This window comes from Polyodon spathula, chromosome 15 (genome assembly GCF_017654505.1).
Source record: "Polyodon spathula isolate WHYD16114869_AA chromosome 15, ASM1765450v1, whole genome shotgun sequence".
Classification (NCBI taxonomy): Eukaryota; Metazoa; Chordata; class Actinopteri; order Acipenseriformes; family Polyodontidae; genus Polyodon; species Polyodon spathula.
Window position 1 is genome coordinate 2,718,413 of NC_054548.1, and position 26,710 is coordinate 2,745,122.

The 26,710-nt window shown below is 40.3% G+C and overlaps 1 protein-coding gene across 5 annotated transcripts; it reads left to right on the forward strand.

Annotated features, from left to right (window-relative positions):
* The first annotated feature begins 1,370 nt into the window (after positions 1 to 1,370).
* Positions 1,371 to 26,026, forward strand: LOC121327764 (protein SON-like). 5 transcript variants are annotated; one of them, XM_041271952.1, is made up of 15 exons: positions 1,371 to 1,496; positions 4,126 to 4,289; positions 5,469 to 5,688; positions 6,805 to 6,956; positions 7,645 to 8,995; positions 9,029 to 11,865; positions 12,890 to 13,086; positions 13,690 to 13,836; positions 14,231 to 14,410; positions 18,397 to 18,507; positions 19,321 to 19,437; positions 23,511 to 23,658; positions 23,867 to 23,932; positions 24,367 to 24,482; positions 24,988 to 26,026. In XM_041271952.1, exons 1-15 carry the CDS (start codon positions 1,414 to 1,416, stop codon positions 25,141 to 25,143), a joined length of 6,045 nt encoding a protein of 2,014 aa, XP_041127886.1. In that variant the 5' UTR covers positions 1,371 to 1,413; the 3' UTR covers positions 25,144 to 26,026. The 5 variants fall into 5 exon arrangements, 3 of the variants coding, with proteins under 3 accessions (XP_041127886.1, XP_041127885.1, XP_041127887.1); XM_041271951.1 differs by having other exon boundaries at positions 1,372 to 1,496; positions 7,645 to 11,865; XR_005951610.1 differs by lacking the exons at positions 23,867 to 23,932; positions 24,367 to 24,482; positions 24,988 to 26,026 and adding an exon at positions 21,498 to 21,579 and having other exon boundaries at positions 1,372 to 1,496; positions 7,645 to 11,865; positions 23,511 to 23,598.
* Positions 26,027 to 26,710: the final 684 nt, after the last annotated feature.

The following is a 26,710-nucleotide window of genomic DNA, read 5'->3' on the forward strand; positions in this document are numbered from 1 at the left end:
ATTGTCTTTTGGTTGCAGTTCAATTCAAAGTTTAGTTCAAAGGCAGATCGAAGTTCTTAAGTTGAAGGTTTTCCCCAACAAGGCATCTTCTTGTAGCTTCCAGATATATAAATGATTCCTCAAAGAATAGATCCAAAAATAAATCTTGAATGGCTGGAAAAATCAAGACCCCCCCCCCCCCGAAATCAGTCGATTTCCAGTCTTTTAAAATTGGAAATGAGATGGGTGTTCTGAGACACCAGCCAATCATTTGGGATTGACCCAAAATGTAACTTCATTGGTAGTTGTCCTTAGAAAAAAGGTGTGTCTTTGATGTTCAAAGAATTGTTGTCCAAGCCTTGGATAAGGCTGTCCATCAAATGTCATTTTAAAAGGTAACTTAAGAAAAGTCTATTTTGTTAATAACTCCACTGTGCTCCTTCCTGTCTCTATATCACCTTCATATTCATGTTGCCCACAAAAAGATGAAGAACTCCATACCTTGTTATACATGGCTACTCAGAGCCTGAGCAACACAAACTATATTTGGTTATAAAGTACCAGAGTTGTCAGGAAAGCCATTGTTATTGTAGCTATATAAAAATAACTCTCCTAGCAAAACTCGCCAAAATATACCCTGTATGTGCAAATAAAAATAAAAAAGTTGGGTTTTCAATTAGGTGCCACAAACTCAAATGTTTTCATTGAAGAAATTCAGAGTTCAGTTACAGTGCTTTTCACTTATTTCTCTTCCTGGAAAACCTGCAACAAGCTCTCCGACATGTTTGGAAAAGGATGTCGTAACTCTGCTCATGTCGGTGATGTAACTTGAAGTGAGTCACCTAAAGCAGCCATGCCAGCAGTGAGTCGTATGACACGCTGTATCAACATGCGCACTACGAGATATAAACGAGTACATACATAACCTCTCCTGCGTGTTAATAGGAATCCATAATCATCATAGGGCTGCAAATACAATAACGTGAACTGCACATAAATAAAGCGAGGGGGTTCCGATACTGTCATTTATTTATGTATTTCTTTCTTCTATTATAGCCAGCCACTTTAAACCATAATACAAATAAGACGTGTTATCCCTAAACCATGTAATATTTGTACTTTTAATGTATGACACAATACTAAAATCACTTCAACCTGTCTGCTGCTGACTTCAGCCTGTACTCAGCTTAGCGAGTTTATGGTCTCAGTGAAATCAAAGCAAATAAAGCATGTAACTTGGTAAAGTAGCCCATTACTTTAAACTCACACACTCGTGTAAGGCTGATTTCAAAATGCTGCTTACTGTCCGGTGTGACGTGGCCTTATGGGAAAGTGGAGGACTCGCCGAAACATTCTTCGCAATGTATGCTGGTACCGCGCAACTCGAATGGGATGCTGGGATAGCGGAGGACCGCGCGTCTTGTTCCAGGTGTCATGGCGACGAACATCGAGCAGATTTTCCGTGATTTCGTAATGAATAAAATCAAAGAAATCCAAGACGAAGAGCAACACACCGGGTAAATATCTAGCTTAAAAATATTTCTAATCACGTGTGGTTCGTTTAGAAATGAGTGTGTTCACGTTTTCTGATATTTCCATCAAAGTGATCTGCACGTACACGCAGTGTTTACGGGCCGGTCAAAACCTGCGGGCCTTTGTGTTTGTATTGTGTTTATATATATATATATATATATATATATATATATATATATATATATATATATATATATATATATATATATTATTATTATTATTATTATTATTATTATTAGAGAGAGAGATAAAATACTCAGTGCCGGTATGTTAACAACACGCATGCATGTATATTACCGGATTGTGGTTTTGATTTTTGTTGAATCGGCGTTGCTTGCACTGCAGATTGTCAACATTAGCGATATATAAATGACTAACTGAAAAGTATTACAGCTCTACAACAAACTCGTATTAAACTTGGTACCATCCCAGCAACCTTGGTCTTGCAAAGCTGTGATCAGATCTAGTTTAAATCGATGTGCTAGGGAGCACAGTTCCGTGAAAAGCACGACTCATTAAATAAACTGTATCTGCATCGCAGATTGATTGTGTTAGTCCATAATTGAAAATTAATTAAAGCTTCTTAATTAAGCTTCCATTTTTGTTTAAGAAACACGTAACTTGCTAGGACTGAGCAACTGTATGTGTCTGTGTATCAGGCACCCCACGCAGCACAGCGTGGGTCACGGATATCTCCTGCACGGTGTGCGTAGCGGCACACAAACATTGCCGACGGTACATTCTAGTGTCAAATCCCTACACATTTTATAAATCATGTAAACAACCGTTTCAGAAACAAATATCCAACAGCCCAACTCTTAGATAGGCCTCTTGTACCGTTTTCTTACCGGTACATTAACGAGCACTATTGCGGCCTAATGTGACAAATGAAAATGCGCCACTGTGCCCGTTAATAATTAATACTAAAAGTAATGCAAATACATTGACTTCAGGACGCTAGTTAGTAAGGGAAATAGGCTTCAGATCGACGGAGGTTGTATTGCACTGTTTAAATTATGTAAACTCAGTGGTTGTTTTTTTAAATATATCTATTTATTTATGTTTACGACTGTGTACTATTTGGCATCATACTTCTTTCCCTGGTGATTAAAGTTTGGGGTCCGAGTCTTTTTTTTTTTGTTGTTCTTCCCCCCACTGAGTCTGCCTGACCAGTTCAGGGTGACTTGTTTTATGACTCACAGTAAGTCCCAGTTGTATTATTAAGCGTCTCTAAATTGGGAATCGGGTTTTTTCTTGCCTCCCCACATTGCGTGATGATATATTGCAAAATAACAACATTTAAATAAATGTAACATTCGGAATCGTCAACAAGTCAAAACTAAGAATGTGTTTAACAGAAGGCAGATTCTGTATCTAGTATTAGAAAACGGAAAGCACTCTGTTTGTTTTTTGAGGTTTCAGGATTGATTCTTATGAAGTGACATTGATAATCCAGAAGTTTCTCAAGTTTTTTTTATTTTTTTATTTTTTTTAATGCACGAGTGAAATATATTAAGATTTCCATAATACAGTAAATATCCTTGCATAGGGACTTATTGGAAATATGTGTGCATTTCAATACCAAAATATCAGCGCTTTTTCAGGTGTTCCAGTGGGTACATTGTGCAGTAAAATGGCAGCTAGTTGTCATTAATATGTGATCAGTGTGTGTTGCAGTTTATTAAAATGTTTAGCATCATAAGTGGGCTTCTGATTTTCAGTGTTTTACCCAGATTTTTCTGCTCTCCTTTAAGAATTAAATTGATCCCCGTTGACAGTCGTGTATCTTAATTACAACTGAGAAACATGTTCATAATACAACATTTGTTTTCTTCTTTGAAACAACCAAGTGGGCTTTTAAGTCATTCAAGCATTAGTTTTTCATTTACAAGCAGAACGTACAAACGAAATCGCAACATGTTAATAAGCGACTAGTCTTGACTAAAGCTATAATAAAAAATATATTTTTTTAAACTGGACATTTTATTACAGTCGTTATGCGTAACTGTGTTTACATTAATAAATAGGAGTTGTTTCTGCTTTGAAATGAAAAAGTAACCCTTAAGATTTAAAAGCCCATTTAGTTGTTCCACAGAAAACCAGTTGTTTTTAGATACATGAACAGGTATCAATTGGGTTTTACATTTTTAAAGCGTAGTAGAAAAGCCTGGGTAAAACAGCAACAATCAGAAGCCATATGATGACAGCATCAGCATCAAATTGTGGATGGATTATCTTGTATTGCATTAGATAAGATGATTTGTCTTTCTAATAAATCCACCAATCCACTAATTGGGTAATTCCGAGCCAAATCCACAAACCCAGGCACATTTTCCAGGGTCACCATCTTAGACTTTTTTGTCATTTCAATTGTCTGTTAATTCATCCTATTATAATTCACGAAACCAGTTTCCTAGCAGCACATCCTATGCAAATGTATATAGGCTGAACTGGTTAACACGGTAATACAACGTGTGAATGGTGTTCAGCAGGGTGTCCATATTTGTAGAATATAACATGGAGTACGATGCAGTGCAGTAGACAGTATTACTATAAGGGGTTACATTATCACATGTGCATATAAAAATAGTGACTCTCCTGTGTTTGTTGTAGTGTGGAGAGCGATGCCCAGCCAAATGGAGGTGTGATCCCTGATTTGGATAAGAAAGATGCCAGCGATGAGGCTCCTGGGATCGAAGGAAACCAGGAAGAGCTGACCCTGACAACAGAAAGTGTTCAGTCCGGAACTGTTGAGGGGCAAGAGAGCTCTCAGCCTGGCAAGTCTGCTTCTTCAGATAGTATGCCTTTCAGGGCAGACCAGCCCTGATCCTTGTGTCAGAGTCCAGGCTTTTGTTCTTCTTTCCACTACATATATCTACAAATATACGCATGCATGACACATTTAAAAGTCCTGGTTAAATCAAAAACATATATTCTATAATATATATTCAGTTTGTTTTTAGACTTCTTTATTTTGTAAATATTTTATAATCAGGGGTTCACATAACTGGTACTTATGTGCATCAAAAAAAAAAAAAAAAAAATTATATAGACAGCGAGGGTGCTTGCATTTGCAAGGTCAAGCATATTATCTGGCTGTGACCCACACCTGCCTAACCTCCTAACTTTCTATTGAGTCTCAGGGTCTCTGATCTGTTCGTGATCTCCGGGTAGCTGAGCTTATTATCGCTAACCATAATTAGGGAGGGATGTGATCCCTTTTTAAAAAAGTAAAAAGTCAATAAAAATATATTAAAAAAAAAAAAAAAAAAAAAAAACACGGCACAGTCATGGCTAAAAATAGACAATTTTACAGAATGGTCACAGCTACAAAGATTTGAACTTAAACAATATATTTATTCATGTAATATACTGTAATATTTTAGTATTTGTGCAAACTAAACATGTTTTGTTTTTTTAAATACTCTTCGTCTAAAGTAAATATAGATTTAGTTTTTTACAGTACCTCTAAAAAAACAACCAAAACAAGACTATGCTTACCTTTTAATTAACATGTATGCCTTGTCCGATGTAAAAATAAATAAATAAATAAAATAGAATAATAGTAATAATCTTAACACTGTTTTTTTTTTTTAATGGTTTTGCGATAGATGGAATTGTGCGTAATTGAGGTGTCTTTGTAAATGCATATTTATTTGATGTTTTATTTTTTCCTCAAATTGAGGGTGGGAAATTTGGGCTGCGTCTTAAATTTGAAAGGAATATATATATATATATATATATATATATATATATATATATATATATATATATATATATATTACACACACACACACACACACACACACACACACACACACACACATGTGAGACAGTGTATTTTAAATATGAGCAGGATTTATGTCTTAACTTGCCAGGCAGTTTGTTAAAAAGATCAGTTTGTGGTTTGTTTAGAAGTATTGTACGTTATTGGTTGATTGTATATTTGATTGCAGATACAGAAGCCAATGTGATTGCAGAGAGCTCGCAGGCTGGAGAAGAGAGTGGCAGCAAAGAAGGGAGCGAGACCCCCAGGAAGAAGAACAAGAAGCACAAGAGACACAAGAGCAAGAAGAAGAAGAAGAAACGGAAGGAGGAGAAGAGGTCCCGCTCCCGATCGGGTAGCAGCTCGGAGTCTGGAGTGGAGTCTGACTCGGAACTGCGGTCACGCTCCAGGTCTGCTCTGTCATTTCACCACTCATCACTTTTGTACACTATACTGTTAAATATGTAGCTCAGTTATTTTTGAGTTAGTAGTATCCACATTTATTTATGGAAAAATATGGTGGTGGATCCCTCCTGGTTTCCCTTTCTCTCCTGTACTATGAATTAAGCTTTGTAGGGAGAGAAATGATTAAGTGCTATGCAAGGCAGTTTGTGTATGTTGTATATGTTAATATATTGCCTTCTATTTCTAAGATATGTTAGTCATTTTTACTAAATCAGTTTTAGAGCAAATATCGGGGTGATCCTGGACATTCAAATAATAATAAAAAAAAAAAAAAAAGAACACAGAAATGACATGAAAACCTGGATTTCTGTATATGTGCTTTCAATTCATTTTGTCACATGTCGTAGTTGGCAGTCATGCTAATGGATTGCTTTGCAGTATTTTGTTGCATTCTGTTATGTAAGTTACATTTATATTGCATGAAAACATATTAAAGTGATTTAACATGCTGCAGTACTTTTAACCCTTTGCCACCTAATCAGAATTTAAAACCCAGTATATTAATAGAAAGGTCGGAAGTAGCTGTTTCCAATGCTATAATTTGTTAACTAGTGGAATATAAAAAATAAATATGTAAGCCACGCCCCCCATAAAAAAAAAAAAATTATATATGTGTGTGTGTGTGTGTGTGTGTGTGTGTGTGTATATATATATATATATATATATATATATATATATATATATATATATATATATATTATATTTATTTAATTTATTTATTTTTAATAACTGCTAATATCAACCACTTTCCAAGTTAGATAGAAAAATTATCTGGATATTGCAGTTGCAAAATTTTATGAGTATTTCAATTAAAAACGGTTTTAAAATATTTGTTACCGTTGACAGTCTACAAGGGTTTGTCCGAACCATAGTCTGTGTGTAAAAATGCCCCAAACAGCGCCATCTTATGGAAGTTGGCTGGACTAAGCAAAATATATACTCGAGCAGATTCTCTTATCCTTTGTGCCCAAATAGGAAGTCTATCTCCAGTTACTGTTCCCATGACTAATGACAATGTGATTTGTCAAAATTGAGCTGAAGTAAAAGTGTTCTTTTTGTAGTGTGAAGAGTGCCAATGTGATTCCTATTGTGAAGGAGACTGGGGCCAGCGAAGAGGCTCCCATCGCCCACAGGGCACAGAAGGGAGAGGTTGAACAGAAAATGAAACAGGACCTTTCTGGGACTGCAGAGGAACAAGGGAACACACAGCCAGGTAAGTGCGAGAGACCAAGAATAAGGAGAGCAGATTCATGCTTTCACATTTGGAGTATTCTTTAGTTATTGACTGGGCTGTATTATTTTTCACAGTAAAATGGCTTATTTCTAAAATTTGTCCTTTTCAGTATTAATCATTTCTCTTTACAGTTATTATACAACACGTTAATTCCAGAATTCTCAGTTTCAGTTCGTCCTTTAAATACATTTGATTTTCACGCAGTGTATTCAGACAAAAAATTAAAAAAAACAATATATAAATAAAAATATCCCCAGACAGATCAATTAAATGCTCCCTTCTTGTACTGAGTGATATTTACCAGAAATATTTCCCATCTTTGCTGCCGCTGGGGTCTTTTTTTTTTTTTTTTTTTTTTGAAGAAGTTTTAAAGAAGTCGTTCATCCCTATGCAATGTGTTCAATCATTTACTTGAAGCAAACTAAACCGGTTGCCATGTTCCTAAATGTGAAAGGTAGTGTGTCGGTAAAGCAAACGTTGTCTCTATGTTGTTTTTAAGTGTTACAAAATATGTATATTTACACTACTAAAATGCGGAACTACGTATTGCAGAGTTGTGCAATTGGTGATAACTGGGGGAACAAAATACAGCCTTAGACGTTTAATGTAGGCACTTTATTTTTGGCATTTGCCTGTTTCTTTTTTTAATGAATATAATATTCTACAGCTGGAGAAGAGAGTGGTGGTGAAACACGCAGAAGCAAATCCAAGAAACAAAAAAAGCATGCAAACAAGAAAAAGAAAAAGAAGAAAAAAAAGGAGGAGAAAGAAGAGAAGCGATCACCATCTCGCTCCAGATCGGAAAGCACTTCAGGATCTGGGACAGATTCTGAATCTGAATTGAAAAGGTTTCCGTTGGATTCTCTGTTAAACTCCTCAGACAGCCAGGTGGACAGGCCTGGTGCTGCTGTTGATAAAGTGGTTGACACTTGTACGTCACTGGAGCCAAGACCTGAGAAGGATTTAAGTCCTCCTACAGGGGTGGTATCTGACACTAGTGTCAGTGAAATGCAACTTCCAGCAGGCATTACAGAAGTTTCCATCTCAAAACAAAATGGTTGTTCATCAGGAGAGATTATCATTGCCCCTGTTCATGCAGATGTTTTCGACTCTACTAAAGGTAAGGACTCCGATGATTTTGTTGTGAAACCTGAGGAAGAGCAAGCTGAACTTGCTAAAGAGACTGAAACAAAGAAAGATGTGAGTAACCCGCTGGCAGTTAAAAGAGAAAGCAGTGAAGTGAAAAAGACAAGAGAAAGTCTTTCAAGGTCTCGATCCTGTTCAAGATCCAAGAAACGCAGCTCTAGACGGACCCCATCTAAGAAGAGTCGCAGCCGGTCAAGGAGCAGGCAACGTGCTTTAGGAAAGTTTAGCTCAAGAAGGGGTCGTTCCTCATCAAGAAGACAATCAAGGTCGACTTCTAAAAAGAAGCGAAGTCAATCTTCACCCAAGTCTAAAAAAAGGCATTCCAGATCAAGATCAGTCAAGCGTAGATCGAGGTCTCGCCTAAAGTTAAGCCGTAAATCGAGATCGGTATCCCTTAAAAGGTCTAAGCGCTCAAAGTCTAGGTCTCGCACAAGAAACAGAAGATCTAGATCGGCCAAGCGTAAGCGTTCAAAATCTAGATCCCAATCGCGAAACAAGTGTTCAAAGTCAAAATCGAGGTCTAGGTCACCAAGACGAAGAAAGCGAACATGTTCTAGATCCCAACGTAGAACCAGACGGTCAAAATCTAGGTCCCACTCAAGAACCAGACAGTCTAAATCTAGGTCCATCACAAGGAACAGGCGTTCAAGATCTAGATCACCCAGACGAATCAAGCGATCTCGTTCCAGATGCATAATAAGAAACAGACGTTCAAAATCTAGGTCACCCAGGAGAAACAGGCGGTCTAAATCTAAGTCACCTTGGCGAAGCAGGCGCTCAAGATCTAGATCCCCCAGGAGAAACAGGCACTCAAAATCTAGATCCCCCAGGAGAAACAGGCACTCAAAATCTAGATCCCCCAGGAGAAACAGGCACTCAAAATCTAGATCCCCCAGGAGAAACAGGCACTCAAAATCTAGATCTCCAGCAAGACGCATGAGGAGGAGTAGAGCTAAATCAAAATCACAGAGACGAAATAAGCGATCAAAGTCTAGATCCCTAAGCAGACATAGGAGGTCTAAATCTAAATCACCCAAACAAAAAAGACACTCAAAATCTAAGTCTCCCAAAAGAAACAAGTGTTCAAAATCAAAGTCTCCTACAAGAAACAAGCTCTCCAAATCTAGATACCCCTCAAAGGACAACAGATCAGAATCTAGATCCCCCTCAAAGGACAAGATGTCAAAATCTGGATCCCCCTCAAAGGACAAGATGCCACAATCTAGATCCCCCTCAAAGGACAAGATGCCACAATCTAGATCCCCCTCAAAGGACAAGATGTCTAAATCTAGATCCCCCTCAAAGGACAAGATGTCTAAATCTAGATCCCCCTCAAAGGACAAGATGTCTAAATCTAGATCCCCCTCAAAGGACAAGATGTCTAAATCTAGATCCCCCTCAAAGGACAGTAGATCAGAATCTAGATCCCCCTCAAAGGACAAAAGATCAAAATCTAGATCCCCCTCAAATGACGAGAGATCCAAATCTGGATCACCCTCCAAAGACCAGAGATCCCAGTCTAGATCACCCTCCAAAGACCAGAGATCCCAGTCTAGATCACCCTCCAAAGACCAGAGATCCCAGTCTAGATCACCCTCCAAAGACCAGAGATCCAAATCTAGATTGCCATCAGAACATGAGAGATCCAAATCTAGATCGCCCTCAGATCACGAGAGATCCAAATCTAGGTCGCCCTCAAAACACGAGAGATCCCAATCTAGATCGCCCTCAAAAGACAAGAGATCCCAATCTAGATCCCCAGAAAGAAGCAAGCTCTCAGGAAGTAAATCGCCAACCAAAGAGTTCACAAAGTATAAATCTGGATCCCCTGCCAAAGACCAGTGCTCCAAATCTATAACCCCATTAAATGTAGAAATATCTACTTCCCCCAAACCAGAAACGGCATTGGGACCAGTGTATCCAACAACAGATATATCTACAGGACCTCTCTGTGCAATGATGGAAGAAGATTCAATGCCACAGTCTTTTGCGGCAGACAGATTTTCAAAGTCTGGATCTCCCATTAAAGTTGATTGGTCAGAATTAGAATTTCCACTGACCAATTCACCTTCTCTTGTGAACAGAGAATGCATAGAAGTTTCTTCACTGATTAAAGACACAGAGTCTAATATTATGACAGACGCTACATGGACAGCATTGTCCCCTATGACAGCAAACTGTTTAACAACTGAAAGCACCACAACAGATGAGCATCCAGTAAGATCGGCATATCCCTCAGTAGATAGTAGTTACAATACCAGTTCTTTGTTGAGGGAAAAGTCCCCACCATCTGTATCCTCAGAGTTTTCTGAAAGTGGGTCTCCAAAACCACAGCAGTGCTCAAGATCGGAAATAACAGAAAAGGACTTCACTCTTAAATCACCTCCATCTATAGACAGACCTTTAACATCCACTTTGACCCACACTTGTGATCAGAAACCTGAATTTCCCATGTCGGACAAGTGCTTTAAATTAGAATCCTCCAAGTCAGACGGTAACTCACAATCCAAATCGCCAGCAACACAGAGTAATTTGAGATCTACATCACCAGTAAATGACGAGTCCTCTAAATCTAGGTCTCCTGTATCAGATCGGTGTTCAAAGTCTGAATCCCCTACAAGGGAAGATACTTCAGCATCAACTGCTGACAGACAATCTGAGTCTAAACCTACAGTGGCAGACATTTTTACAGGGTGTAGTACTCCTTGTATAAGTCAACCTCATAGTTCTTGCCCCCCTACAGCAGAGATGCCTTCAGAATCTTTATCCCCAACTCGAGACACTTGTTCTCGATCTCTATCTCCGGCATTGGAGGATTTTCCAACATCTTTGCCCGAGACGGATGGATGTCCAAAATCTCCCATTAGAGAAAAGCATTCAGAATCCCCAGGGCTAGAACAGAGCTCACAATCTAAGTCTCCTGCAGAAAGTGCATGTACTAAACCTGAAGTACCTACAAAAATTGATCGTTCAAAATCTCGGTCTCCTCCGACAAACACTAAGTCCTCCACTAGAAACAAGAGTTCAAAATCTAGATCCCCCTCAGTAAAGAAACACTCAAAGTCCTCCAAGCAGAAGAACTGTTCCAGGTCTGGATCTCCTGCTAAAAAGTCAAAGTCTCCATCAAGGAGGAAGAGATCTAGATCCCCAGTGAGAAAGAAGCGTTCCAGATCTAGATCTTCCAGTCAGAAGAGGAGGTCTAAATCGAGATCACCTGCAAGAAAGAGATCAAAATCTAGATCCCCCATAAGAAGAAAGAGGTCTAGGTCCGATACAAGAAGGAAGCGATCAAAATCCAGATCCCCTAAAAGAAGGCGATCAAAATCGAGATCGCCTTTTAGAAAGAAGCGGTCGAAATCCAGGTCCCGTGGAAGGAACAGACGTTCAAAATCGAGATCGCCTGCAAGAAGAAAAAGGTCAAGATCTAAATCCCCTGCAAAGAAGCGCTCAAGATCAGCCACTCGAGCAAGACGCTCAAGGTCCAAGCACAGATCAAGGACTCGCTCCATCTCAAGACCCCGAAGAAAATCGCGCTCAGTGTCTCGAGACAGGAGGTCTCGCTCTGCAGAGAGGAGGAGGAGAACCAGGTATCGGAGCAGGTCCATTGAGCGCTGGAGGAGGTCCAGGTCCTTCAACAGGAGGAGGGTCTCCAGGTCTCCGGTGTTGCTGCTGAGGAGGAGAAGGTCAATATCCAGGACCCGGAGGAGCCCCAGCAAGACCCCTCCACGCCTCACAGAGCTGGGTAAGGACAGCCTCCGCAATACTTCTCTAGCCATGTGACAAAATATGACAAGTCCGACAAGGCTTAATCTGCCTTGACCAGATAGACGTACAACCAAAGTGTGTCTTCTGCTGTAGATATGGACATGTCCCATTTTGTCATGTGGTTTTTGTAATGTACATGAGATTTGGTACATAATTAAAAATCAGGGCTTTTGAATTATGGACACATTTTCTTTGTTAAAAAAAAAAATATATATATATATATATATATATATATATATATATATATATATATATATATATATATATATATATATATATATATAAAATACACATTCACCCTTGGTTGCACTCCAGTATGCAAGTGTCCATGACTAGAATTATTTTCCAGCTCAAGTTGAACTTGTTTTGTCAGCCTGATTTGAATGGTCTTCTTGAGCAAGCAAGGCAGAATTAGGAAACGAAGCCTATGCATCGGCAATCCAGTGACGCATTCATCGGGAGGTAAGGAGAGAGAAAACATTGACTTGGGGCTCTCTTTTTCTGCAACATCTGTAAAAGAACGGAGATAGTTTTAGTGCTGGTTAATGGCTCTTTATAGGTGTTATAACTACTGTTATCGGCCCTGTTCACAAAACAAAACAACTGGGAAGCAAGGTGAAAAAAAGACCGGAAGTTGTCAGATCCCTGAAAGCCAAGAAGCACTAATTCTGGTTGAGTGCCAGGCAGTCCATGCACTGTGGGCAGATCGCTGAAGGATTGTTTTCCTCAGTTTTCAAATAACTATTTATGAAACTCTTCAAAAAGCAGCCCTTAAAAATAAATAAATAAATCCAAGTTTTGTGAGAAGGACCAATATTTGTGGATGTGCTGGGAGTTTGACTTGTCCTTTTCATGAAGCGCAGATTTCTAACTAAGCTTCAAGAGTATGCTGGCATCTGTGTAACCATTCAGCCTTTACGCGACATTATCTGTAACCTGAGAACAAGGAAGCATTGCATTGTGGTAGACCGCCAAACTGATTTTTGTGCTTTTCTTGACAGATAAGGCCCAGCTGCTGGAGATAGCGAAAGCTAACGCTGCTGCCATGTGTGCCAAGGCTGGTGTGCCCATACCCCAGAGCCTGAAACCTACTGTCATAATGCAGCTGCCGTTACCACTGCCAATCCCCCTGCCTGTTGAGGAGAAGAAGAAGGTTGTCCAGAAAGTGACCAACAGCACCATTCTGGAGCTCACAGAGGTATGCTGTCAGGGCTCCAAGATTAGGAAATTTGATGGCACCTGTGGCAATTGTCCTACCAAATAAATTACTGCAATAAAGAGTTATTGTGCTGAAGTGTAATACTGCAACTTCTTGTAGTGCCAGTAATGCGGTAGAATAGTTTAGGGGAGACAATACAAATGTTTCATTAATGCAAATTGAAAGTAAAGTGTAACACGTGCAGAAAAAATCTAAATCTGTTACAAGGGTTATAGCATTGAATATTCTAATCAAAATGATCGGTCACCACGATCTGAACATTTTCTAAATGAGTTGCTACTACAGACTTCCCTGCTCTGCGCAGTTTTATGATGTTCTACGTGCATTCACAAAGAAAAGTGAGTAATTCAGTTCTGTTTACTGCAGTATTTTAGATTTTTTTTTAAAAAATTGTTATTAGGTGACAATTGAACTAAAATCTTAGGTAGTTTTACGAAGGAAACATTTTCTGTATTGCGAATTTTACAGATTTGTCTTTTTTTTTTTTTTTTTTTTTTTTTTTTACGTATGTACTACAGTAAAATAACATACAGAAGTGCCACTGTTAATGTTGTTAATACCTATTTTGTTTGTGCTTTACAGAAGTGCAAGCAGATCGCAGAGAGCAAGGAGGACGAGAATGAGGTGTTGAACAAGCCGCACGTGTCTGATGATGAAGAGGAGGAGCAGCCCTTCGGAGGCCAGGGTGCCAGGCTGGGAGAGCTCAAGGGCATTTCCTTCAGTCTCAGTGTAAGCCTGCTGTTCTCACTACTGCATCCATAGACTGCTGTCCAATCAAGTGTTTGGTCACAAAGCAGCATTTATCTTTATCTGTTTCTACCTGAATAGAAGAGCCATTTCTCTTGCTGTCTTATTTTATGGTGCAGTCTTGCTGGGTGGTTCTGTGTTATGTTGCTCCATAGTTGTCATAATTGAACGGTCACATTGTCACTTGGTTTGAATGGAATGAGAAAGACTTTTTCTCAGTCCAGGCACCTAGGATTCTGCAGACAAGCTCAGCAAAGACAGATTTAGAGAAAAAGCAAGTCAGTATTGGAGCAACAGAACCTAGAACCACTTGGAAGGATTGCAAACCAACTACAATAGCGAGAGCCTTGCCTGTAAGCTCTGCTTGTCTCTGCAGAACCCCTCAGTGAAAACGGCTGCCAGGACAGAGGTGGCACTGACCAAGGACTTCCCAGTGTCCTCGGGCTCGCAGCACAGGAAGAAAGAGGGAGACGGTGCCTATGGGGAGTGGGTTCTTGTCGACAAGGGGGCCGAGAAGGAAAGCAAGGACGACGTCTTCACAGACACACCTGTGCAGGTGGGAATCACACCTCCGCTCCTCCCCCGTGCCTCTGCAGGCTCCCAGGGGGGTTCAGACTCTTAGATCACTCATCCCTCTTAACAAACAAGCACTGGTAGAGGCAAGGGGAGAGTCCTTGCCTGTAGGACTCGCTCCCCTGCCTATAACAATTCACAAGGCAAACCAAGCCAGAGAGAAACCCACACATGCAAGTACCCTCTTGGAACTGACAAGCTGATTTTTGCAGAGGTGGAAAATACCCCATACATATTCACAGACAGCTTGTGAACATGCACAGCATGTTAGAGACTCGTGAGAACTCGCAGTGGAAACAATGTTAAAGTTTGCCTGGGAAATACACAAAAACCCACATGCACCCAAACATACACATGTACATACAGGGTAGTAACCAATGGATAAACCAAAAGCTGTTTCCCTCCTTCCCAAACCTTTGGACATTTCTTAATTAAAATGGTTACAATGCAAGTTTTCCTCCTCGCCAGTAACTAGACAATATTTTTGTAAAAGCTGTTTCTGTTGGTTAGTTATTTTAGAGATAAAGGGTGTGATTTGATGTTCCTGCAATTTAGGAATATATAAATGTTTTTTTTGTTATTACAGATTTTAATCTGTGAGCTTCTGGGCTCAATGGCTAGTGTGCTGCTTGCTGAACCACCAGCTGCCCAAACTATTGTAACCCTAGTTTAAAACATGGCAGGGTTGCTTTTTTTTTGCAAGCTTCTTGGTACTAAAGACAGTGTTCCTTTGTAGAGCCAGTGATGGACATGTTTTCTGTGTGGTCTTTAAAATCAGTAGAGCTTCAGTAAATCTGTTCAAGGTCAGGTTATGATATTTGCAAACTTCAATGTATTAGTACTGTCTGTGTCTGGCAGTAGACATTGCCAGTGATTGCATATATCTTTTTATGTAATTCCTTCATGTTTTAGATGTTTTAGGCTGTGAAAGGTTGATGAAGGACGCTAGATAGAACTGGATGGTCATCCAAAACGTTAAACTCAAGCAAAGTCAGTGATATACAGCAGAACTAAAACAAATCTTAGTAATATAATTGGACAAATGTTTTCATATTTCATATTTCATAAGTCTTTTTCAACATCTTTCATGTTATAATTGTGGATGGCTGAGAGAAGTTGACTGAGCATGTCATTTTCACTTCCACTAAGTATACATTAAAAGCATTGTGTAACGTGAAAGAAATCCAAAATGTTTAAATCTCGGCCTTAACAGAAATCAACAGGAATTAAAAAAAAAGAAAAAGAAAAGAAAAAAATACACCCAGAAAATCTGAGCTGTGCTTGGCTGGTGTTGGTCAATACACCCTGCTTGACTATCGACTGATCACTGCCATTATAGCCTCCAGCGCTGAGGTGCACAACATGTAGAGTGCGAGGTCACTGGGAATCCTTTGTTTCTTTGGAGTTTGTAGACGTAGGGATTGCCTGCCTGTTTTGAAGTCACTCCTGATTACCGACTCCAGCTCTGTTGTTTGCCCAGGGTTGGAGCTCAGAGTGATTGCTTTCAGCACTGCAGTGCTCTGTTGTGAACATGCATTTACACACATATTCATTGATGTACTATAGTCTATACACTGTATATAGTGTATGTACTGTACTATAGTGTGGATATTACTATATATATATTATATATATATATATATATATATATATATATATAGATATATATATATATATATATAAGCACTGAGCCACAGATAGAATAGGTGTTATGAATGATGTGTAGCCTGAATGCTCATTTTTTGTAATCTCGAGCAGTCTTTACCATTGTGCTTTTGACACACTCACAGAGTACACATCGTATGTTAGTTCTGTTTTTGCATTGCAGTGTTGTGAGCACTGAGCTCTTGTTGAATTCAGTACAATAATGAAATGGTATCCAATTACTTCCATTCATATTTGTATAAACAGGTGCATCATAGACAAACACATGTAGCCTCCCCTGATGTAACCACATTTGTCTTTTTACATAAAAATGACATTTTATTAGTTTTTTTTTTGTAGTCGGATGTTGTTTTGTTTGCTTTGTACATAATGCAATGTTGATTATTAAAGGAAGCTCCTAAAATCAATCTAGCTGGCTTTTTGTATGATTTTGTGCAGTTTCTTTATAAGACGACTTAGTACATTCCCCATTAAAATCTGCAGTTAATCGATTGTGTCTGTAAGTGATCTACTTGAGTGGCCCAGAACTACCTGAAAAAAAGAAAGAAATTGGTTGCAAAACATTACCCAGGACAGGTTGGTATTGCAGACTTCCAGTTTTGAAGAATTGCAGAATTCCAGAATTGCAGTTGTGTTACAGCCGGTTTTCAGGAGTGGAACCTTACTCTTCAAACCGAATGTCTCAAAACTACAAAGACTCTGCTCTTTGCAATGTGGTCTTCCTGTTATACTTGACCTGTTTTGTTCATGCGTTTGGATAGAAGCAACATCTGTTGGTTGAACCGGTGCCTGTTGAGTTTTTTACCTGGGTTTCTTTGGAACTGTTACGAATGCTCTTGGGAACCATTTGCACTTAATGGATTGTGTAAAAATGAAAGTGAAGTGATACTCCAGCTGAAATCCAGTTTACTAAACTAATACAGGTTACCTTGGAAGTCCTATTGAATCTTGTTGACTCGTTTTCACTGCCTGGCGCTACAGGCTTCGGCTGCCCATGACTAGGCGCTGAAATCAAGAGAGCCTTTTGGTGCTTTTTTCCAAACATGGCCAACCTTTGAAATTATTGTCATGCGTGAAATTGTTCAAGTTAACAAAGTTCTCTGCTTTCGGTGAATACAATACAGCTTTTTTTTTAAAAAAAAAAAAAGAGAAAAAAATAAATACTTATGCGTGCTTTACCAGTTTGCCTACAGAGTAGCTGCTTGGGTGAGCAGTGCAAACACCCTGCTTTGTTGCCGGGAGTGCCAGACAATGGAAACGAGGTCTCCGATTCAGGCCATGCCCACTTCTCTATCCAGCTGCAACACAGGCTTGTACTAGAGCCTCATTGTGCTTCAAAGGGTTTCCAACTCCACTTTCAGTTATAGATATCATTGTTTGTGTGAGTGAAGTCAGGTGTCAGTAAAGATGAGACCTCAAAGTACATGGCTTCAATTCCTTACTTAACGAAATTCACTGCAGGTGCACAAAGTTGTGACATAATTTCAAAATATTTTGGCAAAAGGTGGAACCAAAAAAGGTAAAAATTGGGAGCCATTGGCGTGGAGGGCAATTGAGATCTTCAAAAACGGTGCTTCTAAATGATACTGACGATCCTCTGGAACCAAAGCAGGGAGGAGGAGTTCAATTCTTGCTGTGATCCAGATGACTCTGTCTAGCAGAGGGAAAACCTCTTTAACATGAGTAATACTAAAAGAAAGTCAGACAAACATGTCGTTTCTTTCAATGTCATTTATATTACTTGAAATTGCATTAGTTGAATGGACCTCATAAAACAATGCCATGTCTGATTGTGCATTAATAGTATCTATTGAAGCAGGTAGCTTGGTGAGTTTCCTGGCTACCCCTTAGCTGCAGTGTGTGTGAGAGTGAGTGGCACGGAGATAGATTTGAATGCTATCTTGACTACTGAGGGTCATCTTCTGTTGTACTGTGGAAACAGTTGGTTGTTTTCGTGCTACACATGCATTGCCCCCCCCCTCCCCACTTTGCAATAATAATCTACAATTCCTGAAGTGTAAGGGATGATCTGCACAGAAGTGTATGGACTACACAGTGAAAGGTAACGGCTCCGAAGAGGCATCGTGTTTATGGGTGTGATGTGTGCCCAAGCCCCTGCCCAGTCATCCTTGACAAGCTGTTCTATAAAGCATCACAGTGTATGTGTGCTTGACCCCATTCTACCCCAAGCAGCTGTCAGTCGTGATGCTTGGTGCGTAGAGCCCTGTGCCGGGAGCCCAGCGGGAGGAAGGAAGTGGATCTGTTTCCGTTTCTTTTAGTGATTCGTGGTGCTTTCTCTCCCAGCCTGTGGACATCACACTGGCAATGAACGAGAGAGCCGTGGCACAGAAGAAGCTGGCAGAAAACCCCTTCGATATCAACGCCATTTGTATGCTGAGTCGAGCACAGGAGCAGGTAAGCCCTTGACGGCTTTTTCCATGTAGTTCTTACATCATGGATATTTATTTTATATTCTATGCAAATTTTTTTTTGTTACGATTACAAAAAAGTAATTAGTTTGCCAAATAGTCAAGCCAACAACTGTACATTTGTAACGTAGCATACTCTGAACTTTGTCCATAAAAAAAAATAAACTTGACCATATACATACATGCATGCCATTACAGTTTCTCAAAATGATTGAAGAAACTGAAGGCATCAGAGAAAATGTTACGTTATGCTAATAATGTAAGCTTTACTTTCTGTGCTGAGTCCTTTCTAGAATGTAGCATCAAAATACACTTAGATTGTTACTTATTAATTAAAAAAGAAACATGCACAGTCCCCAATCTGTCAGCAGATTTGTCTTCAAACATGTGGGTTAGTATAATCCAAGTACAAATATATTCTGTCTCCATTCAGTGTATTTTGTTAGCAATCCAGTAAGGATTCATTTAGTTGCTACTCTGGGTTGAAACAAGGTGAAATTAGGATTAGTAGTTCTGATACATTTCCCTCTAGTCCAGATGACTTGATTCTTACCTACTGGGGCTCCAAGAATAATTCCAACTAAAAGAAAAATCATGTTAACTGAATTTGTATTGTATTTTACAATGCACAATATGAAAAAGACAATGACCTTGATAACAATTAGAATAACCTATGTACAAACCTGTGTTTACCCAGTTGTTGTTTTTAGTGATGATTGTGTTTCAATGGCAAACGCAGCCACAGTGATGTGTCGAGGTGGTTGTGATGTGAACGGTCACTCTGCTGCTGCCTCCCCAGGTGGACGCGTGGGCCCAGTCCAGCAACCTGCCGGGCCGCTTCACAGGGAGCACCGGCGCCCAGGTCCTGTCTGCAGAAGAGCTCTCCTCCAGTGGACCCCAAGCCTGGATACGAAAGGTAACCCTCCACTCCACAGCCAGCCCGGTTTCATAGAACCTGTGATCGGTAACCCTCCACCTGCAACTCGCAGGGCATCTCCAGTGGTTAGACAGCCTGTAGGCATCAGTAAGAGATCTGCAGATGCTCAATGAACAGGGCACACATATTGAACACAGCAGTGAAGAACAGCTTGATGACACAGGCAGTACACATACTGCTTACCATGCCTTGCAATAACTACATAATCGTCTCACGAATTTATTTTTGAGAGAGTAAAACTAGATGACTAATGGAGGCAGTACACATAGAATAAATACAATGACAGTGTGCTGTCTGCTGCATGCAGAAGATCTGGGAAGTTTTTCTTGGTGTGGTGTTGGTACAGTGTAATAATAATAATAATGTTTATTGCCTTGTGTGAACCAAGTCCTGTTTAAAGTGGATTGCTTGTGCACACTAACATTACGAAGTTGGAAATGGCCAGCTTTATTGTAAATCCCGCCTTTGTATAGAAGAGTGCTGGTAGTGTGAAATTTATGTTTTTATTCCTTTAAATCTGGGTTAGTATCTCTTGATTTGAAATGGGATTTTGTGAAATGAATTGGGGTGAGATAATAAGAGAGGGGTGGGGTGAGAAAGGGGATAAATCCTTCCGCCAAAGTAATCTTTTACAATACCTGCATCATACTGTGTATTTGAATTACAAAATCCAGTTTTGATCAGCAGCACACATTTATATTTGAGATTAGAAACCTCTTAATGTTTTCCTCTCTCAGTTGAGCACCCCACAGCTGTACTTCAGAAACATCCACTTCACAAGTTAGTTTGTTCTGTTTTCACCCAAGTTCTGCCTCTGCTCCACAGCATGCTGAATGCTACCTGAACCCAGCCCCTGTTCAGTGGTGTTTAACCCTGTCTCGAGAGCGTAAGGATCTCTTGATGTCTGTTTCATGTATTTTCATTGATGTAAACAATTCACTAATCTCTGGATCTACTTCCTTTGTTTGGTTTTCATGAAAGAAGAGCAGAACTTCAGAACTTTGGTCAAATATTGCACTTAGTTTTTGCCAAGTGCATTGAGATTCTATCACTGGAGTCAATGCCCCTTGTAAGCCTTCATTATATTGGACATGTTGAGCTGCTAACGACCAGGTTGAAATATTTGAGTAGTTGGTAGCAAACAACACTATTACTCATTTGACTCATCAGTTTAGAACTGATTTGAAGGGCCTAACTGAAACAGCTGTAATCTTTTTAAAGCTTTACCACAGTGATTAGACATCCCTGTGGGTGGCATTCATGTGCCACTTGATTCCATTTTAAAGATATGTCTGTGGTTTCATGAAGACCAGCATTTCTGATCTCCCAGAGATGTTTTAGTTTGTGAACTGGCTACACCACTGAAGAGAATGAAACAGATGTTGATGTTGAAATTCTATCAAAGCAGGTACAAAACGGGATGGGAACCCCTGAGCCCCTGTGACTGGGGGTTTGTGTCAGGCTCTGCATGGTGGCCTCTTTGGTATAAAGAGGTTCCTTGGGAAAGAGGGGAGGAGGAAAGCTGGAAGTAAGTACCCCCGTAGCACCGCCCACTGCCAGCTGTACTGACTGAGGCTACCGCAGCTGCTGTGAAGATGAGGGGGTTCCTAGCAGAGCGACAAACTGGGCAAGAGGTGGACCTGACCTGAAATGAAAAGGCATCCTGTGTTTCCATGAGCTGTGATCCTCCTAGTATCCCTCCCCAAAATCATCCAGGCTTTTTGAAATGCTTAAGGATGTTTTATATGCACACCTTGTGTTGTGCACTCAGCTTTGCACCGGTAACATGAAGACTTTCAAATCTAACAGACGTGCATTATAAACAGTGTCACTATATGCGGTTTATGGCGTTTGCAATGAAATGTGGGTTGTCAGCGTGTTTGACTATAAAGAGGAGACGCCTGGCTACCTGGTAATTTTAGCAGTGGTCTAGTAAAGGGGGTATGTGTCTGTTTGGGGTGGGTTGGGTAGAGGAGAGAGGTGAACGTTCACAGACTGACCTGTGAACTTTCACCCCTCTGTATGGAAACTTGTTGCAGGGTCAATCCTTGTAGCTGCCTTGTTGCCATGGTCACTGTCAGGCCCTTCTAATCACAACAGACCACGGCCGCTGAGGCCTAGGTACGTACGCAAACAACAAATCATTATATATATATATATATATATATATGTGTGGATGTATATATATAAATTAATAGCTGTGCATTTTGAGGAGATGTAGAGTGCCCGTTTTACTGTGTTAAGACTTGATTCAAACATGTCTGCTTACAGTATTGCCACTTGATGCCTGGACCCTCTCCTTCCCCCGTGAATTCCTCTTCCCAGGCAGGACAATGCTGTAGCTGTCTGTTTTTCTGTTGTATCTCAGCTGGATTCAGTATCTAACTACAGTAGTCCGTCGCGTATCCGACCACGGTGGGACCAGAGTAAGAGCGGCTTTGTCAGATCAGTTAATCTTGTTTTAAATACCATTCCACACAGCTGTAACAACTATTGTTTACACAATTATCATTTTGAGATTCAGCTTTTACAAGAGAGCTCTCTGAAATCCCTTGTTTAGAAAGATACAGGGTATTAATGCTTGTGACAGGGTAGCTGTCTGCCGTGTGGGTGCGTGCATTCGCTGCTGAGATCGAGACGGAGGGTGAAGTTGATACGCCCCGCAAGCGAACAATTATTATTTACATATCAACACATTGAACAGCTCACGTGACACTACCAGCAGTGGTAACAAAGTACATACAACACGGTGGGATCTACAATCTCTGAACTAATCTAGTCTGTTCAATAATAAACAAACTCGCCCGGCTGTAGACGGTTTTGACTCGCTTACTCACACTTCGGTATCCAGCCCTAGTTGTGGTTCTTACTCACTCACTCACTCTCTCACACACACGTTGGCAAATTTCAGCTTTCTTTTTTAGCCCAGCTGGCTTTGGTTTTGCAGCAGCTGTAAGGTGAATAAATGGAACCTTTTTATACCTGATGCCCTGCTGGAACAGACCTACCTGCTGATTTAAATTCCACACCTGGCAGTCACACACAACAGGCAGGCTCTCCCAGGAGCATCAGGTACTTCATTCATTAATTGCAATAAATTACACTATTTACAATATACAATTCCCCACATGGACCATTACAACTCCCCAGTTCATAGATGTGTAGCCACATATTTATAGTGATCTTTATCCCTATGCTGTAGCCCTCCTCTTACACTGAAAAATATTATTCCAGCTGATTCCACAGAAACAAAAGGAATGATGCAAATGGAAATAAAGTGCAGGAATTCTATCTCGAAGCACTGGGCTGTTTGCAGTAATTATGATATCTATCTGGAAATATGATCCCAGGGTCAGGAGTGAGAGAGGTCCTAGCATCAAGGACGAGCTTCCATACTGACAGACAGAGATTCTTTGAGATTAACAAAGCAGTGTGTTGTAGTAGCAGCTCTACTTACATTTTGGGCAACAGAGTGCAAAGCACCGTTCTTTGAAGAACAGTGGCTTTGTTCATTTTAAATGAAGATTTCAAGGCTTAGTTAAGTAAAAAAAAATCCTAGTTTGCGGTTTTAACCGATTTTGAAATCTCAGGGCCGCGTAAGCTTCACTTGCATGTTCTCCCAGTCTGAAGTCATGATTGTAGGAGGAGAATTCTATTGAGCTGGGGTTATGGGTGAGGAACTGTTCTGATTTTAATATTTCAGCTGTTGCATTGCAGTTCAAGGTGAATGTTAGCCCTTTTTCTAAGGAATCGCAAGGACAGAATTTTGTGTCAAAGTGCTCTTGAATTGCTCTTTCCCCACATTGCCCATTGAAAATTTAGCAATTGAATATGCCTAGATGTTGACTGAAAATGCAAAAAAGCAATTTCCAGAAGTATCAGTCTTGATATCTAATGTTTGGTACTTTGACATGAGTCTCTGCGCTCTAGTGTGAGCCCGTATGAACCCGATTGTAGAGGTGTGTTGAGACTGGCTGCTAACTTACTGTTTCTTCCGTGTGCCTGTCTCCTCTCTCTCTCTCTCTCTCTCTACCCCACACTCACCCACTCAGGACCAGTTCCTGCGGGCAGCCCCAGTGGCTGGAGGAGTGGGCGAGTTCCTCATGAGGAAGATGGGCTGGCGAGAGGGGGAAGGACTCGGCAAGTACAGGGAGGGGAACACGGAGCCCATCCTGATAGACTTCAAAACCGACCGCAAAGGTGAGCCAGAGCTACTCATTCCTGGCACAGGTTTGCTGTGTAAAAACAAACCCAGTAAGACAGTTTTGCAACGTTTGAATGATTTTGGCTGAAGCAGGAAATGTGTTCCAGGCCACCCTGTTAGACTGCTGCAGGGAGGCTGACCTAACTGTGCGTAACCAGGCTGTGGAGGGCAGTCCTGGTAACTGGCTGTTTCTTGTCCATGCAGGTTTGGTTGCTGAGGGGGAGAAGACTCAAAAGTCTGTTAACTTAACCGTCATGAAGGATCTGTTAGGTAGGTGCTGTGTTTCTATTTTATTTTATTTCCAGTTAACACTTCTGTCTGTACTATTGTTGCTGTTCTTGGTGATTTTTAAACAGGCCACATCAAGGACACTGCTAGTAGCAGGCAGTCAGTCATATAAATTTAAATAAAGAAAAACATGTCCAAACAGGATTCTCTCCATAATAGCCTGTCTTTGCTTTAATGGAAATGCAGTGTGTTAAAATGCTTAACAACATCTTAATTTGCTAAAATGCTTTTCTGTGGGTTACTTTTCTTTCAGAACCCATTCATAATCAGTTCTCAATTTACATCCACTATTAGAATTTGTTCGGGAAAGTCATGTCAAAAATGAAAAAGCAATTCCGAGGTGAAAGAAAGTGAGTTGAGATATTAGGGAGAACATTGTGTTTAGTTACCAGTCTGTCTCCACTCCTCCACTCCAGGGAAGCACCCAATCTCAGCACTGATGGAGCTCTGCAACAAGAGGAAGTGGTCACCCCCGGAGTTCGTTCTGGTTCATGACAACGGCCCTGACCATCGCAAGAACTTCCTGTTCAAGGTGAGCAGCTTTCCACTCCATTCCAATGAAATAAAGTATGTGCAACATCTACAGTATAAATCGCAGGTGCTGGGACTTAGAATGCAAGATTCCATCCACAGCAACCTTACTGTCTACGATTTTAAACTGGTGCATTACAGGGACTGTAGTGAGTTGCTGACTGGGTTACATCCATTTAAACAGGTGCATTAAAGGGACTGTAGTGAGTTGCTGACTGGGTTACATCCATTTAAACGGGTGCATTACAGGGACTGTAGTGAGTTGCTGACTGGGTTACATCCATTTAAACTGGTGCATTACAGGGACTGTAGTGAGTTGCTGACTGGGTTACATCCATTTAAACTGGTGCATTACAGGGACTGTAGTGAGTTGCTGACTGGGTTACATCCATTTAAACGGGTGCATTACAGGGACTGTAGTGAGTTACTGACTGGGTTACATCCATTTAAACTGGTGCATTACAGGGACTGTAGTGAGTTGCTGACTGGGTTTTCTTCTCCCCTAGGTGATGTTGAACGGAAGTGAGTACCAGCCCAGCAAGGCAAGTCCCACCAAGAAGCTTGCCAGGGCCATGGCGGCCACTGTGGCTCTGCAGGCCATGGGCGAGTTGTCCAAAGAGGGCATGGGAAATGGACCGACCTTCACTTCTGCCAGCAGTTAAGAGCCAGCTCGCCACACACACAACACACACACGGGGTGCAGCAGGGACCCCAACTCCCACACATGCATCGCTTCTGCTCCTGGCAAAAAGGGAGAGCCAGGGGATTATGCCTTTTAGTTTTGTTTTTTTCTAGGTTATTTACCAAGTTGAGCCAAGGAAGCATTGCTGTAATTACCATGATTTGTAATGCTCATGTCTGCAAGAAAGAATAAGATTGTTTTTTCATAGATCCCAGGTGCATGCCGTACTTTAAAATTACAGTTTTTGTTTCAGTTGTCAACTTGAGAGGAAAAGCCAGCTGACCATGTCTTGTGGCTTTGATCAGGCATCATCAATAGAGGTAGGAGAGAAAGAAAAATATCCAGTATAGATGTATACACAAATCAGGGCCAAATGATTTCAGACCTTTTTATGCCCTAGAATTGTGTAGCTATACTGCCACCTTGAGTACACATAGTGCACTCAGATCTGTGCATATTATGTTGGGAACCTTTGTACTCTGAATTCTCAGCTGTTTGCTTTTTCCTCTGCTAAGTTGCTACCTTTAACTCTGGGCTGTTGCATGACCTAGACCAGCTTGTCTCTGATGTACTGTGCCAGCAACTTAATTTCAGCCTGTGTGGCTGTTTCACTATCTTCATTTAGAGGATTTTTACTATCTCTGTTTTGAATAATCCTCATTTTTGTTGTTTTGTAAATAAAATATTTTGGTGTTTGTAATGTTCCCTAGTTGACACAGTGGTTTTAAATAAGAGGAATGAAAACGAAGGAATTCCCTTTACCAGCAAGTGATGGTTCTGTGTAATGGCTTGGGATCAGTCTGTATATTTTGTTATCTTTGCAAGTGACAAAAAAATTAATAAAATCTTGGTGTTTGAAGGCTGCCTTTGGAAACTGCATCTGTGTTTTATTTTTGGAATCTGTAAACTATAATGTAATTGTTTTCACCCAGAAACAGCTAACTGCAGCTTGCTTTAAGTAAGCAGTATGATTAAAATATCTAGAACTAGAGGTTGATTTGTTCAACCTGTACCCAGATAAGTCACTACCCCAGGGAATCATGATGGATTGCATCAAACGCCATCTGTGGATTACTAAAAACTGGTGCTAGTTCAAATTCTTTAACAGCCCTGGCTCGGATAATCTGTGCAAGACATAATTTAATCAAAAACTTATGTCGTTTAGTGCTAGTAATTAGATCAATAGTTTGTCTATTTGACCGGGATGATAACATAATTCCAAAGGCTGTCTTTTTGAAAGTAAATGGCAGTAAAGGTGAATATTATGGTAGTTCCCTCCCCTCCCCTCCCCTCTATTATACAGGTACAGTCCTTTCAGTGAAAATGTATATAAATACATAAGCATTGCTGTATGTATAATGCTTAAGTGAAAGCTCCAGTATGCAGCAAGTTACAAGAACATCAGATCTGTGAACAAATCAATTATTAGCAGCAGTGGTACTAAAATAAAAATACTCCCATTATTTTATAAAGCACTGCTGTAACAAAGAAAACTGAATTCTAGCTTCCCCACAACAAGGGAGTTTAAATAAAATGAAAAGGCTGTT

What these genes read in the sequence shown, in the direction of transcription:
- LOC121327764 (XM_041271951.1), top strand. Translation starts at nt 1,414, where the DNA reads ATGGCGACGAACATCGAGCAGATTTTCCGTGATTTCGTAATGAATAAA. An exon ending in GAACTGCGGTCACGCTCCAG is followed by an intron (nt 5,689 to 6,804) that starts GTCTGCTCTGTC and finishes TTCTTTTTGTAG; the next exon opens with TGTGAAGAGTGCCAATGTGA. An exon ending in GCAAGAACTTCCTGTTCAAG is followed by an intron (nt 24,483 to 24,987) that starts GTGAGCAGCTTT and finishes CTTCTCCCCTAG; the next exon opens with GTGATGTTGAACGGAAGTGA.